Below are 14,159 nucleotides of genomic sequence, written 5' to 3' on the forward strand. Positions count from 1 at the left end.
ATAGTCAAAGGAGTTGGCTAAAACCCATACACTCCTGTAGAAGGGGACTATATAATAGCATATGCCCCAGGTTTGTGAGCGATCAAATATGTTTTATTAACATTCCTAAACAGACATTGTATCTGAATTTTTTTGTAAATAAACAAATTTGGGAATTGGATTGATTCTTGACCAAATATGTTTACATTTTGATAGTCCTTTCAGACCAGCACCATCGACCAACTGGAGCTCTGCTCACTGCCCCTCTCAGTAACCTGCCCCCCAAAGCACCACCAACCAATCAACAGGCTTTAAGGACTCCATCTTCCAGGACTACAATTCCCAGGGTGCCCAAGGCTCTCCCCTTTGATGACATATGAGTTTGGAGAGTCTGGATTAGGTAGAGAAGGGAATTATGTCAGGGTACATCAACCATATTAATGTTAGGCATGTTGATGGTAAAACTCTGTGACCTGTAAACTGATGGACTTTTTAGTTACACTGAACAAAAAATATAAACGCAACATGTATCTGTTATAAAGCCCCTTTGTGGGGGAAAAACTCATTCTGATTGGCTGGGCCTGGCCAGTGGGGAAATCCATAGATTAGGGCCCAATTTATTTAAATTGACTGATTTCCTGAACTGTAACTCTGTAAAATTGCTTAAATTGTTGCATATTGAGTTTATTTTTGTTAAATATATAATAATGCTATGGTAAATGTAAGCATTTTATGATTATTCCTCGTGACTCCTTGTTTTGTTCCACAGTTTGCCATGGTTGTTATGATATCAGTATGTGCACGTAGTTTAGAATTTCAAGTTTTAATGTCATGTGCACAAGTACAGTGAAATGCCTTTCTTGCAAGCTCTAAACCCAACAAAGCAGTAATCAATAACAAGATGTATGGGTGTTTGTGATTATATTGTACACAGTAAGTGCCAGGAAATGTGTGTGTGCAAGATTAAATAACCCAACCCCACCCCAAATATGACAGTCTTTGTACTTTAATAAATGGTCTATATTAAGTAATGGATGTATACAGTTGAAGTCGGAAGTTTACATACACTTAGATTGGAGTCATTAAAACTCGTTTTTGAACCACTCCACACATTTCTTGATAACAAAGTATAGTTTTGGCAAGTCGGTTAGGACATCTACTTTGTGCATGACAAGTAATTTTTCCCAAAATTGTTTAGACAGATTATTTCACTGATAATTCACTGGATCACAATTCCAGTGGGTCAGAAGTTTACATACACTAAGTTGACTGTGCCTTTAAACAGCTTGAAAAATTCCAGAAAATTAGGTAATGGCTTTAGAAGCTTCTGAAAGGCTAATTGACATAATTTGAGTCAATTGGAGGTGTACCTGTGGATGTATTTCAAGGCCTACCTTCAAACTCAGCGCCTCTGCTTGACATCATGGGAAAATCAAATGAAATCTACCAAGACCTCGGGAAAAAAAATTGTAGCCCCCCACAAGTCTGGTTCATCTGTGGGACCAATTTCCAAACGCCTGAAGGTACCACGGTCATCTGTACAAACAATAGTACGCAAGTATAAACACCATGGTACCATGTAGCCGTCATACCGCTCAGGAAGGAGAAGCGTTCTGTCTCCTAGAGATGAACGTACTGATGCAAAAAGTGCAAATCAATCCCAGAACAACAGCAAAGGACCTTGTGAAGATGCTGGAGGAAACAGGTACAAAAGTATATATATCCAGAGTAAAACGAGTCCTATATCGACATAACCTGAAAGCGCTCAGCAAGGAAGAAGCCACTGCTCCAAACCCGCCATAAAAAAGCCAGACCACGGTTTGCAACTGCACATGGGGACAAAGATCGTACTTTTTGGAGAAATGTCCTCTGGTCTGATGGAACAAAAATAATACTGTTTGGCCATAATGACTATCGTTATGTTCGGAGGAAAAGGGGGAAGCTTGCAAGCCGAAGAACACCATCCCAACCGTGAAGCACGAGGGTGGCAGCATCATGATGTGGAGGTTCTTTGCTGCAGGAGGGACTGGTGCACTTCACAAAATAGATGGCATCACGAGGAAGGGAAATTATGTGGATATATTGAAGAAACATCTCCAGACATCAAAGTTGAAGCTTCGTCACAAATGGGTCTTCCATGGCTTTTTCCTGGCTGCTATTTCCTCCACCATCACTTCAAGCTCTTGTTTACTGGAGTTTTTATTGAGCTTTCCTTGTTTATCCATTTTTGTGGGTTGATGTAGAGTAGCTAATGTTAGTCTGATGGCTATAATGTGTGAAAATAAAGTTTTTTGTTTGTGTGTAAAGGGTTAGCGAGCCAACTAAACATTTTTATTCTCAAGACATAAAGCAAAAAAATCAATTTAATAAAATTGAAATATCAACACTTTATTATAGTGGGCCAAATCTTATCATCCCTGTCACATAGGCTAATTTATTGGTTTCAAGCATGTCACTAAATGTCAATGCCACATAAGAAGATATTTACGAAGTTCCTAAGAAAACAACGAATTCCTAAATACATTTTGATTAATTCCATTTATGAACTATCTTATGAACTTCTTTTTTTTCTTAAGCAGCTTCTTAAGGTTTTCGTAAGTAATGTTTAGTGAATCCGGCCCCAGGTTTAGTTCAGATCATACTGCAATCCTCTTAGACATGCTCTGGGAACTTTGGCAATTTTTATTTTTTTTAAACCTCCTCCTTTGGGCTGGATGTTTCAATGTGTAGTTCATGCGTGATCGTCGAGCAGAATTTGTATTTATTTTTTATTTTACCAGGTAAGTTGACTGAGAACACGTTCTCATTTACAGCAACGACCTGGGGAACAGTTAAAGGAATTTAGCCAGGACACTGAGGTTAACACCCCTACTCTTACAATAAGTGCCATGGGATCACCCGTTTAACCCCCCATCCTAAAGAGAGCACCCTACAGGGCAATGTCCCCAATCACTGCCCTGGGGCATTTTCTTTTGAGTAGAGGGTGCCTCCTACTGGCCCTCCAACACCACTTCCAGCAGCATCTGGTCTCCCATCAAGGGACCAACCCTGCTTAGCTTCAAAAGCAAGCCAGCAGTGGGATGGAGAGTGGTACGCTGTTTCACCTCAAACTGGCCACAAAATTCCTTGTTTGAAAGCGACTGTTTTCCTGGAAGCTGCGGAGCAACATTTTCCCCCACATGGGCCAGCCCCTAGCAATTTGAGTTTCAGCCAATGAGCTTCATCCCCTTGCCATTTGAGTAACAGCAAGTGAGATGCACACACAGCAGAACGAGAGAGGGAGAGCATATCTGCACACACAGGACATGGGAAGCAATTTTCAGGGCCCACTTTTGTCTTGTAATTACTACTTTCAGAACTACTGGCTAAAAGTATACAAAAGTACCGGAGAAATGTTTTTAAAGGAGAATTTACTAAGCACACAGGACTGTTCTCTATGAGGATAACCGCTATGTTAAGTAATTAATAACATTTATAGTGTAGGTGTGACCTCAATAAACCACTTACGCGTGCATAATACCAATTACCCACTGCCCAAAATAGGATATTTTGTAGACACCCAACAACACCAGACAATGACATAAACTTGGGTACCAATATACAGATAAGAAAACAAACAAAAACATCCAACTACCCATATAAAAATGAGGATTTTTACATGACAAACAGGAAGCAAAAGATAAGTTATCTTTCGTGTTGGAATGTCACACATAGTCTGTTTTGTATGATCATTATAGAAGTCTGGTTGAATGACGTTTTTACTTGAATAGTTCAATTGGGAAAAGTGACTGATCCAGAGTATTTATGAACTATGTCTGTAATGATTGGGATTATGTCAGGAACCGGACAATGGAATTCTTTCAGGTGTGTCTGTGTCCTCCCCGTGAGATGACCTTAATGACTGAGACCTTAACGCGGTTTCTCCAATCCTAATGATTCACTTCACAATAATTGGGCACTTTAGAGTCCATCAGTTAAGTAAGACTTGTTTCCAAGCCAGAAGAATGTAGATGTCAAAGTTGCATTACACTTGTGCGTCAAGGGCCCGATTAACCAATCAGGGACAGAGGACACGATGCTGTCAGCTGATAACTCTTTTCATTTATGGGGTATTTAAAGGGTCAGGGGAATGTCAAGGCAGAAACATTGAAAACTCTACAAGGTAAGCCAATGGATATATCAATGCTTATGTGGTTGGTATTCGATGTGGACGTTGATATTCAGTTTATTTCTGTGTACTAATATGTACAGCAGGTACATATGATTCAGTGCTTACATAGTAAACAGTTCTAACTAAATATCTGTAGAAATCTGTGCTTCTGTCCTATGTTATCTAACCCACTTAGTGCTATTTCAGGGTAAAATTAAATGTTCATGTTAGAAGGAGGAATGCTGTGTTATGAAGTTGAGGTTTCTGGCCCCACACAGTTAATTTTGTATTATTCTTTAATAGGGCCCTAAAAATCAGGGCTTGCAAATATCTGGATAGGTTTGCAATTTATGATGCATTGACTCTTTTTATATTTTGTGATTTATTTCTTAACTACTTTATCTTTCCAACAACCTATAGATGAGATTATCTTCGTTCCTTCTCTGTGCCTCTCAACCGATGCTCACTCTTTTCTCACTGGCTCTGCTGGTTCCCATCCCGGGGGCACACGGGCACCCCTACTTCCCCCTTGCCATCCTGCCCACATTGGAGAACCCTGAGTGGGAGGCTGACTTACTCCAGCTCCAGGCCTCCCTCGATGTCCCAGGGGCTGTAGCTGCAGCGGGTCTCCGCTCTTGGGGGCAGCTGCTGGAGCTGGGACCAGAGGACCCACGCCTGGGCCTGCTCAGCGAGCTGGTGGAAGAGAACGGCTGGGGACAGAAGGGCTTGATGAGGGGCCAGAGGGGGGATCTGGAGAGGAGGCCGCTGGGTCCCTTCCCCGGTCACCCTATGGACACTCTGCACTACCAAGAGGGGGGAGAAGAGGGAGGAGAGGGGGGAGGAAAGAGGAACGAAGCTCTCACATCCATCGCCGGTGGGCTTCAGGCTTTCAACAGAGAGAAGGGAGGCTTCGGGTTCCGCTTCGGAAGGAAGTAAAAAAGGAGGGAGGGGTCGGGAAAAAGAGGAGGCGCTCGGACTTCTGGAGTGTGGGGAACTTGGAAAAGGGTAAGGTAGAGGGCTGGAGGATGAAGATGATGAAGGGAGGGATGAGTTGACAGTAGAGATGTACTGATTGACACTTATGTCAGAGCAATCAATCAATACATTATGATGAGATATGTATCATCAGAGAAAGAGACTGACAAACTGATAAACAGAAAGTTTACCAAGTGGTCAGAAAATGTCTGTCAATGTATCATAATTGTTACATAATAAAATGATTGAGGGTATGTGAATGTTTGTTATTGTTGTCCATGATTTAAGTTATCCATTCCTACCAATTCCAACCTAAGGTGAAAAATCATGGTATTTTGATAGCCTTTATATTTTTTTACATTTAAATGTCAAATTGAAATACAATAACAAATGGGCATATTACATCATTACAAGTATAGTTTCTCTTAAATTAAGAAACATAAAATAACATTAAAGCAAATAAACAAATAAAAATTACTACACATGAAATGTCAGTGACAACAGTTTCAAAAGTTTAAGTACGTCAAATAAACATGTGAGTTGGTAGAATACATTTATTTATTTTTTGTCCTTTACTTATTCTATGGATTTGATTAAATATTTGATTTCAAGTAAAAATATGTTATTATATTTTCAAAGTCTATTTTTCTTCAGTATGACGCAACAGCATACATCCGCGGAAACCTCCTACGCTCTATTTTACCTGACAACAGCTAGGTTAATTTCAGCCCTAGAAAATCATTGGCTAGTAGTGATGGGCATTCTGGCTCTTTTCAGTGAGTCGGCTCGTTCGGCTCAGCTCACCAAACGGCTCTTTAAAAAATATATGTTTTGTATTTTTTCAAGTCAAACAGTTTGCGATAGTTTGACTATGATTGGTGTTAAAACAATTCTAATTAAACTATTAAATGAAATCTTACTCTACCTTCACCAAAATGCATTTAAAAATGCATTGGTTTGTTATTAAAAATAATGTTATTTAACATTTGCATTTAAAGTATAACTTGTTAATGTATATACATCTAACCATTCTAAACTAATACAATCTGAACAGAATAATAGAATATTGCACCATATAAAAGAAAAATAAATAATGTGTAAAACTGCAGCATCCCACTTAAAACATTAAACTGGTCCCTCTTTTCTCTCACTTCTTTATTGCCATGTAATAACCAGCAGCACACAGCAATGCTGACCAGATTTAGCTTTTATGAGAGATTTGTATTCAGAAATGCAAGCGGCCTCACTTTCCATAGGCTGATGCTGTTTCTTCTGTCAGTAATTATTTGTCCCGTGTTTGAGAAGAACCTCTCAGAGGGAACGGATGTGGCCACTATGCAGAGTCTCCCTGTCATGACTTTAGTAAGCCGTGGGTAGACAGAGGCCTTGTTCTTCCACCAGCTCAGATGATCTTCAGATCTTTGGAGGAGGGGCTCCTCTAAATAGGATCGGACCTCGATTATGGCATCTGCTGAGATTCCTTCGTGCTGCATCCCCAGTTGCTCTCGCAAAACAGCATCCAAACAGTAGACGTCTGTGGCACTACTGCTGGTGCTTCTACTCCATCTGATCCCTCTTCTTCCTGTTGCCCTGGTGCCTGAGCCAGCTGACTGCTGGGGCTGTCCCTCCCTGCTGCTGAGGTTATTATTTGAAGAGCCTCTTCAATTGCTCTGGCATCACTGAAGGCTAACTTCTTAAACCTGGGGTCATGTGCAGCGGTTTCTGATAACACGTGATTATATTCCATTCTGTGGAACTTTCTGTCCATTGATGAACATAGAGTGTCCATCAACTCTTGTCACTTTTCCTGTGGTTACATTTGTTTCTCTCTGGTGGCTGGCAGTAATTCACTGCAGACCCTTACACAGGAGTATCATTTTTGAGGCTGTCACATAGCTGAAAAGAGAGAACAGTAACGTATTAGTTCAGGTTCATGTTTTGTCTACTGATACTACATTCTCATCTACTGCTCATATACATATATAATACTTGATTAATTAATGATGTAGTAATAACTGCTTACTGTACCTCTCTCCACTGACCTCCACAGTGACCTGCTCAAAGGGTTCCAGGACTCTGCACAACTCCTCCACCACCTCCCATTCCTTTTGGGTCAGAGCATCAACAGGTGCATTGACAATGGCCAGGGTAGAGATGACGGCATCCTTTGACTCAAGAAACCGCATCAACATATAAAATGTTGAATTCCACCTTGTAGTGCATGCAGTCTTGTTTAGGCCTCAGCTCAGGCGTCCCCATCTGGCGTTGTGTAGACTTTAGTTTTCAGCACCGGAAGAAATCCACAGCTGCTTTCACTTTGTCCACAGTGGGCTTCATCACCTTCAGAGCATCTATTACAATCAGGTTGATTGTGTGGGCAAGACATGGATGATGGGTCCATTTTAAAATTTGGTTAGGTTAGCTGCATTGTCGCTAACACAACAGACCACTTTTCCATCTACTTGCCATTCTCTGGCCACTCTCAACAGTTCCTCTGCAGAGTTCTCTGAGGTGTGTCTGTCGTTGAACTCAAAGCAGTCCAGAAGACAGCTAGACATCGACAAATCTTCAATGAAGTGACATGCAACATGTAAGAAGTGGTTTCCCTTGATGTCCAGCAGTCAGTGGTAAGGCAAACTGCAGTAGCTTGTTGGACTCTTCCCGCACTGAAGCCTGTGTGCTCTCATACAGTTGTGGAATAAGTGATTTTGAAAGGGTTTTCCTGCTTGGAATTGTGTACACTAGATTAAGACTATTGCTTTAATTTCTAAAAACCTCTGTCCTCCATGATCGAAAATGGCTGAAAATCGGTGGCAATCATTTTAGCCAATGCAATATCAATTTGGCCTTGTTTTACTACAAACATAGACTTTGGCATAAACTGGTCCATAGAAGACTGCCTTTGCTGTGGGTCGCGGAGTAGGCCTATTTGAGTGAGTGGATTCTTCTCCAGGTGTGGAGGTGCTGGCTCCACCACTATCACTAGCAGGCCCGCTGCAGGCCCGCTAGTTTCTCGAAGCTCCACTACAGCTAGCTTCACAGTTGGGTGCACAGTTCGCATATGCCGGTGTAGGTTGTGCGTAGAACCGGCTTAATATGAGATTTTGTGTTGGCAAATATTACACTGTGCTTTAACATTGTCGACGTTATTAAAATGCATCCAAATGCTACTATGTTTCTGACTCATTTTCCAGCTGTTGTTTTAAAAACCCTGTCAAAACCCTGTCATACCTCCATATCACTTTGTCCTCACCTGTGAGTATTGTTTTTGGTTATGGTGTTTGTTTGCTGGTGGGAAAAGGGGAACCAAGAAAAGTCGCCCATGGGCATACACTACCCGTAGGTAAACTTTGTTAAAAACACTAGTTAGAACTGGGCGGACCACCCACTGTATTTTTGGTTAGTTAGCTTTTGTTGAAATAGGCAGTCTAGCTTAGGGGTGTTTTGGATGCTTATTGTTTCTTTCCTTGGGTCCAGCTCAGCCCCTTTTCCTGCCCCCCCCCCCCCCCCCCCCCCCCCCCCCTCTGTGGTTATTTCGTTCTCACTTTTCACATACAATTTGCATGAGTTATGTTACGGGTCACGTTACCATCTCCCCTAGACTGTCGGGCCAAAAGGGATTCGTAACTATTCATTTGAATCTTTTGATTATTCATACTTAATTTTTTTATAAATAGATTCGGCTGTTCTGATACGCGAGTCGGCTCCAAACGTTCATCTACAAGAGCCAGCTTTAAGAGCCGACTCGTTCGCAAACGACCCATCTCTATTGGCTAGAAATACTCTTCTAAGGGCAAGGAACGCAACATACATTTTTAAAGGAGCTTTCCATCAACATACTATAGGGATATAGCTGAAAACGGCTGTAGTTTAATTAGCAAGATGTATAGATCTAATTTTATGTTTTTTGTTTTATATTTTTCACTAGAATGTATCTGCTTGAGCCAAAGCGGTAAGTTGTGTACTCGATATCAAAAGTGAAAGTAAACGTTTACAGCCAGGCGTGGCAAAATAATAAAAATATTACTTAAAATCGCTTAACATATATACTGCTGTGGTATATTGGCATAATAGTCAACTTGTTGTTATTGCATTGTATTTGTAGTCGACCTTTATGCGCGTTCCTCCATTTTCTTTGTATCAGTTACTGGAACGCTATTGCGCACTTACAGGCCAGGAACGGTGCAATAACACACATTTGTAAGGAAACATTACATGAGCTTTTATACTTTGCTTAGACCAACAAGGCATAGCATTGTCTAGTTCTTTTGAATCAAAGAACATGCGCAAATAAGTTTAATGTGTTTGCAATTATACTGATAATGACTACTGGAATTTTACACACGTCTATTTGTTTAGCAGCAGCTACTCTTCCTGGGATCCACAAAAAAAACAGCTTGACAACTAACAAACGCTTATACACTTAATTTGGGGGCGCTCAAAATGGTGGCATCAGAGGGTGTGACATTTCTAGCTGAGGAACAATTTTAGGGTTTTCTCACAGTTTGTAGTTTTAGACTGCAGTTGCAATTTCATTTTTTTCACAAAAAATGATATCTAACCATACAATGTAGCTATTTTGAATAATTTTGTAATTAATCAAGCAATTGAAATATATTTGACGATTTCCAACAAACATGCTAGATATCAAAGTTTTAGCTGTGTAGTTAGCCTGAAAAGAGGCATTGTTGAAACTCACTCATATGCTTGCAGTGTAAAAAAAAAAGGGGGGGTGAATGTGAATAATACCCCCAACCAAGGAGCAACTTCCAAAGAAGCTGAGAAGTTAACCATCAATGAGCCAGCTACAGGACAACATTGTCCGCATCCTCACATCTAAAATCAAAAAGAGCGCAGATGACATCATGGATTTGGTGAAAAAGAACACTATCAGTATTGTTAACCTGAAGACGATTGATTTCAATGCTGAGTAAGTAAACTCTGAAGCAGTAGAACGCAACATTGAAAATTCAGGATGCAAAGCAGGAGAAGAAACTCACTGAAATGGAGTCAAAGGTAAACGAGAATGACCGGTATGGTCGGAGATGGAATCTTCGACTTTATGGAATAGCAGAAATATCTGAAGAGAACATCAACGCAAGAGTGAAGGACATTTGCAGGGCAATAGTCCCGGAGGAGGAGCAAAATGTTGCAGGTTCTCTGGATGCAGTGCACCGCCTGGGTAGGCTGAGAGATGGGGAAAACAAACAACCAGCCACCACGACCAGTGATCATGAGATTCATCTCCAGGACAGCGAGGGATATGACATGGAAAAGTGCAAAGAAAAATGACTATTTAAAAAAAGAACAAACTGAGGCTCAAGAAGGATCTGACAGCATTTGACGAAGCTCGGAATAGTCTGTGGCCGATTGAAAGAGCAAGGAAGGAAGGGAAAAGTGCAAACTTTGCGGGAGCCAAGGCTTTGTTAATGGAAGGGAAATTCACGGAATTTTCAAGGTGTTTCAGCACTTGGCAATGAATTTATACTATGTCAACTGGCTGATACCACCATACTTTTAAGAAACAGGAATGAGGTTTATAATGCAGTTTCCTGTATTGAAGACTTTTCCTTAGTTGCTGGTTTCAAAATAATATTTCCACTCAAGGATTGTGTTTTACAGGAAGTATATGGTATCCCAGTTAAAGATAAGGTGACTTATCTTGGAATTGGTATATGCAAGGATGAAAAACAAAGGAGTGAATTAAACTTTAAGCCCATTATTGAGAAAAGAAATTGAACCTCTGGTTGCTTAGAGATATTTTGTTATACGTTTGTGTTTTATTTTCCAAAGTTGAAGGGTTATCCAGATCGGTGTATGTCTCGTCATTACTTGAATTATCCCCTAAAATTGTAGAGGACTTAGATGAGATTCTTTATTTTATTTGGAGGAACAAGCCTCACTATCTACGAAAAGATATTCTCACTAATACCCAAGAACAAGGACGTCTTGTGGTTTTTAAGATTTCAATACTCTAAATAATACTTTTAAAATAAATTGGATTCTGAAGTATGTTAAGAACAGTATTTGGAATGTCTTCCCTAAGTATTTATTTGACTCTGGTGGTTTTGAATTTTTGCTTCGATATAATTTAGATGTTGATAAAATCCCAGAACAGTTGGCCAAATTCCAAAAGCAGGCAAATGTAGCTTGGATGTTAGCGTATAAACACATTTTTTTTCCCCTCACAGATACTTTACATGGAACAACAAATATATACGATTTAAAAAATAAGTATTTTTCATAACAGTTTTGAAAATAAAATGATTTTGGTTGGTCAGTTACTGAATGAGGATGGATATCTACTCTCATACAGGGAATTTCTTGACAAGTTTAAAATATGCAATTGTTTTTGATGCAATTCCAAAGGAGGTTGTATCTCTTTTAAATTCCTCTGTGGTTGATGTAAGTAACAGATTTACATGAATATATTCATTGGCAATATTAACATCAAAGATAAATGTAGTTATAAACAGATTAGGAATATTGTTTGATACTACAATTCCCTCAAGATTCTTTTGGTCAAACATCTATGGTGAAATACAATGGGGGAAAGCATGGAAAATTGCTAACAAATATTGTATCAGTAACAAGGTGAAGGAAGTTTCATTTAAAATGTTGCATAGAACCTATCCTGTGAAACATGTTTTGGCAAGATTCAAGCTGAATATTGACTATAAATGTGATTTCTGTGGAATGGAGACCATTTAGCATTTGTTTTTATAGTAGAATTTGCCATACAGAATTTTGTTACAAAAAAAATAGGACTTGTACTAGTTCATGGTTTTGCTATAATGATTTATTTGAGGTATTTTGATGTAGGTAAAGATGTAGTATATTTAATTAAACTGCTAATAATACTAGGTCAATTTCATATTCAGAAATGCAAATGGTCTAATTCAAAAACCTAACTTATTTCACTTTATAAATGAATTTAAACAATACTTTTACTTTAACAGTTACTTTAACTAAAATGAAAAACAAAAAGGCAATTAAAATTTGTATTAGAATATTTGTTTGTTTAGGATTCCTGGAAATGTAAATAGTTTATGTATGCTTATTTTCATGTGACTATTCCTCTGTTATTTGTTAATAAAAAAATATTTAAAAAAACAAACACTTATACACAAGGACAGTCACACATTTAAAATACGATATACAAACAAAACAATACACGAACAAAGGAAAGAGGACATTTTCTTGATATGGTAGCGAATCCGGAGGATAGCCCCGACCGGGACTCAAACCTGGATCTAGCAGCTGTCAAGCCAACACCTTAATCATTACACCAAGAGGTCCAAACTACTTGAGTTCGGGTGGTGTTGTGTTAAAGGGATAGTTCAGGATTTTATCAATGAAGCCCTTTATCTACTTCCCCAGAGTCAGATGAACTCGTGGAGACCATTTTTAGGTATCTGCGTCCAGTATGATGGAAGTTAAGAGGTACTTTCGCGAGCCAACGCTAACTAGCTGTACCCATAGCCTTTTAGTCATTGCACTAACACTAGTTAGAAATTGGCTTGTGAAACTACCTTTAACTTCTTTAATACTGGACACAGACATACAGCTGGTCTCCATGAGTTCATCTGACTGGGGAAGTAGATAAAGGGTCTCATTGCCAAAATCCAGAAGTATCCCTTTAATATATTAATAGGAAATAGATTGATTTCTAAGTTGCAGAATGTGTCCCACTTCTCACTAATGCACTAGTGTGGGCTTATTTTGTTATTTTATGTCACCTACCATTTAGACAACCTAATGCAGAGCCTCTGACACTAATAGAATACATTGTTTTGTTGGCCATTACAGACCTACAGTATGATAGAGAGAAATATTTGACATACAGTCATTTCCGTTTCATGTTTTACAGCATTGTCTGAGTAACATGGAGAGAAGGCAGATTCAGACAAATGATCTCCATGTTTAAATGTTTTCCCTACAGACATCTACTCCCTGAATTACATCTACACTGCCCTGTCAAAGCCACTAGAATTGCCTGGTATCCATGAGTTCACTGCCATGGGTCTGATGAATGACAAACAGATTGATTACTATGACAGTGTGGCAAAGAAGAAGATTCCCAAACAGGACTGGATGAGGGAGAAACTGCCAGCAGACTACTGGGATAAAGGCACTCAGTCACGCAAGAGCAAGGAGCAGTGGTTCAAAGTTAATGTCGATATCTTGATGAAGCGCATGAGGCACAACAACACTGGTGAGGGATCACCTGCAATTTGTCCTACGCTCACCGTTAATCTTTTAAAATTGTAGGTCATTAGTTATCCATGTATATTGTCATCATTGACCGTCTTTTTCATTTGTTTTTCCTCTCAGATGTCCATATCCTTCAGTGGAAACATGGCTGTGAGGTTGACCAACAGAGTGACGGCACATTGAAATTCATAAAGGGCACAGACCAGTACAGCTACGATGGTGACGACTTCCTGGCCTTTGATGATGCCAATATGCAGTGGGTGGCCCCAGTTGTTCAAGCTCAGCCGACTAAGAGGAAGTGGGACGGGGTCCAGATCCTCAACCAGTACACCAAGGGCTACCTGGAGAAGGAGTGTGTGGACTGGCTTTCCAAATTCATGGCATACGCGGCCAAAGAATTCAGTAGGGCTGACTGTGAGTACTTAAATAGTATAGCCTAACAAACAAAAACAACCATTTGTACATATGAGATCAGAAATAATATTAATGTTCTCCGTTTATTCCCTCTTTAGCCCCTCCAAGGGTCTATGTATTTGCTAAAAAGGCCAAAACTGCAGGTCATGTCCGACTGACCTGCATGGCCACAGGTTTCTATCCCAAAGATGTAGAAATGCATATTAAGAAGAATGGTGTTCCATTGACCGAACGTGATGGAGTGCAGTCTACAGGAGTCCTACCCAATGATGATGACACCTACCAGATCAGGATGAGTGTGCAGATCCCAGAGGCAGATAAGGAAACTTATGAATGTTATGTCGACCATAGAACATTGAAGAAGCCAATTGTGGGAAAATGGGGTAAAGTATGGCTAATTTGGTTTAGTGTTGATTGTTTCCTGTGT

At 39.8% G+C, this 14,159-nt stretch overlaps 2 protein-coding genes across 4 annotated transcripts in view; both read left to right on the forward strand.

Annotated features, from left to right (window-relative positions):
* Positions 1-4,368: 4,368 nt before the first annotated feature.
* On the forward strand, positions 4,369-5,364 carry qrfp (pyroglutamylated RFamide peptide). Its single transcript, XM_036952824.2, has one exon. The coding sequence runs from the start codon at positions 4,550-4,552 to the stop codon at positions 5,063-5,065; it is 516 nt and encodes a 171-aa protein (XP_036808719.1). The 5' UTR covers positions 4,369-4,549; the 3' UTR covers positions 5,066-5,364.
* A 3,165-nt stretch (positions 5,365-8,529) lies between these two features.
* LOC118936567 (class I histocompatibility antigen, F10 alpha chain) overlaps positions 8,530-14,159 on the forward strand; it is a 62,867-nt gene continuing 57,237 nt past the window's right edge. For all 3 annotated transcript variants that reach the window (XM_090208664.1, XM_036952822.2, XM_090208665.1), the window contains exons 1-4: positions 8,530-9,056; positions 13,047-13,319; positions 13,439-13,732; positions 13,831-14,115. In XM_090208664.1, coding sequence (XP_090064790.1) covers positions 8,987-9,056; positions 13,047-13,319; positions 13,439-13,732; positions 13,831-14,115 — 922 coding nt within the window. In that variant the 5' untranslated portion in view covers positions 8,530-8,986. The remainder of the gene's footprint in view (positions 9,057-13,046; positions 13,320-13,438; positions 13,733-13,830; positions 14,116-14,159) is intronic.

Source organism: Oncorhynchus mykiss, chromosome 18 (assembly GCF_057628025.1).
Source record: "Oncorhynchus mykiss isolate SJ-2025 chromosome 18, ASM5762802v1, whole genome shotgun sequence".
Classification (NCBI taxonomy): Eukaryota; Metazoa; Chordata; class Actinopteri; order Salmoniformes; family Salmonidae; genus Oncorhynchus; species Oncorhynchus mykiss.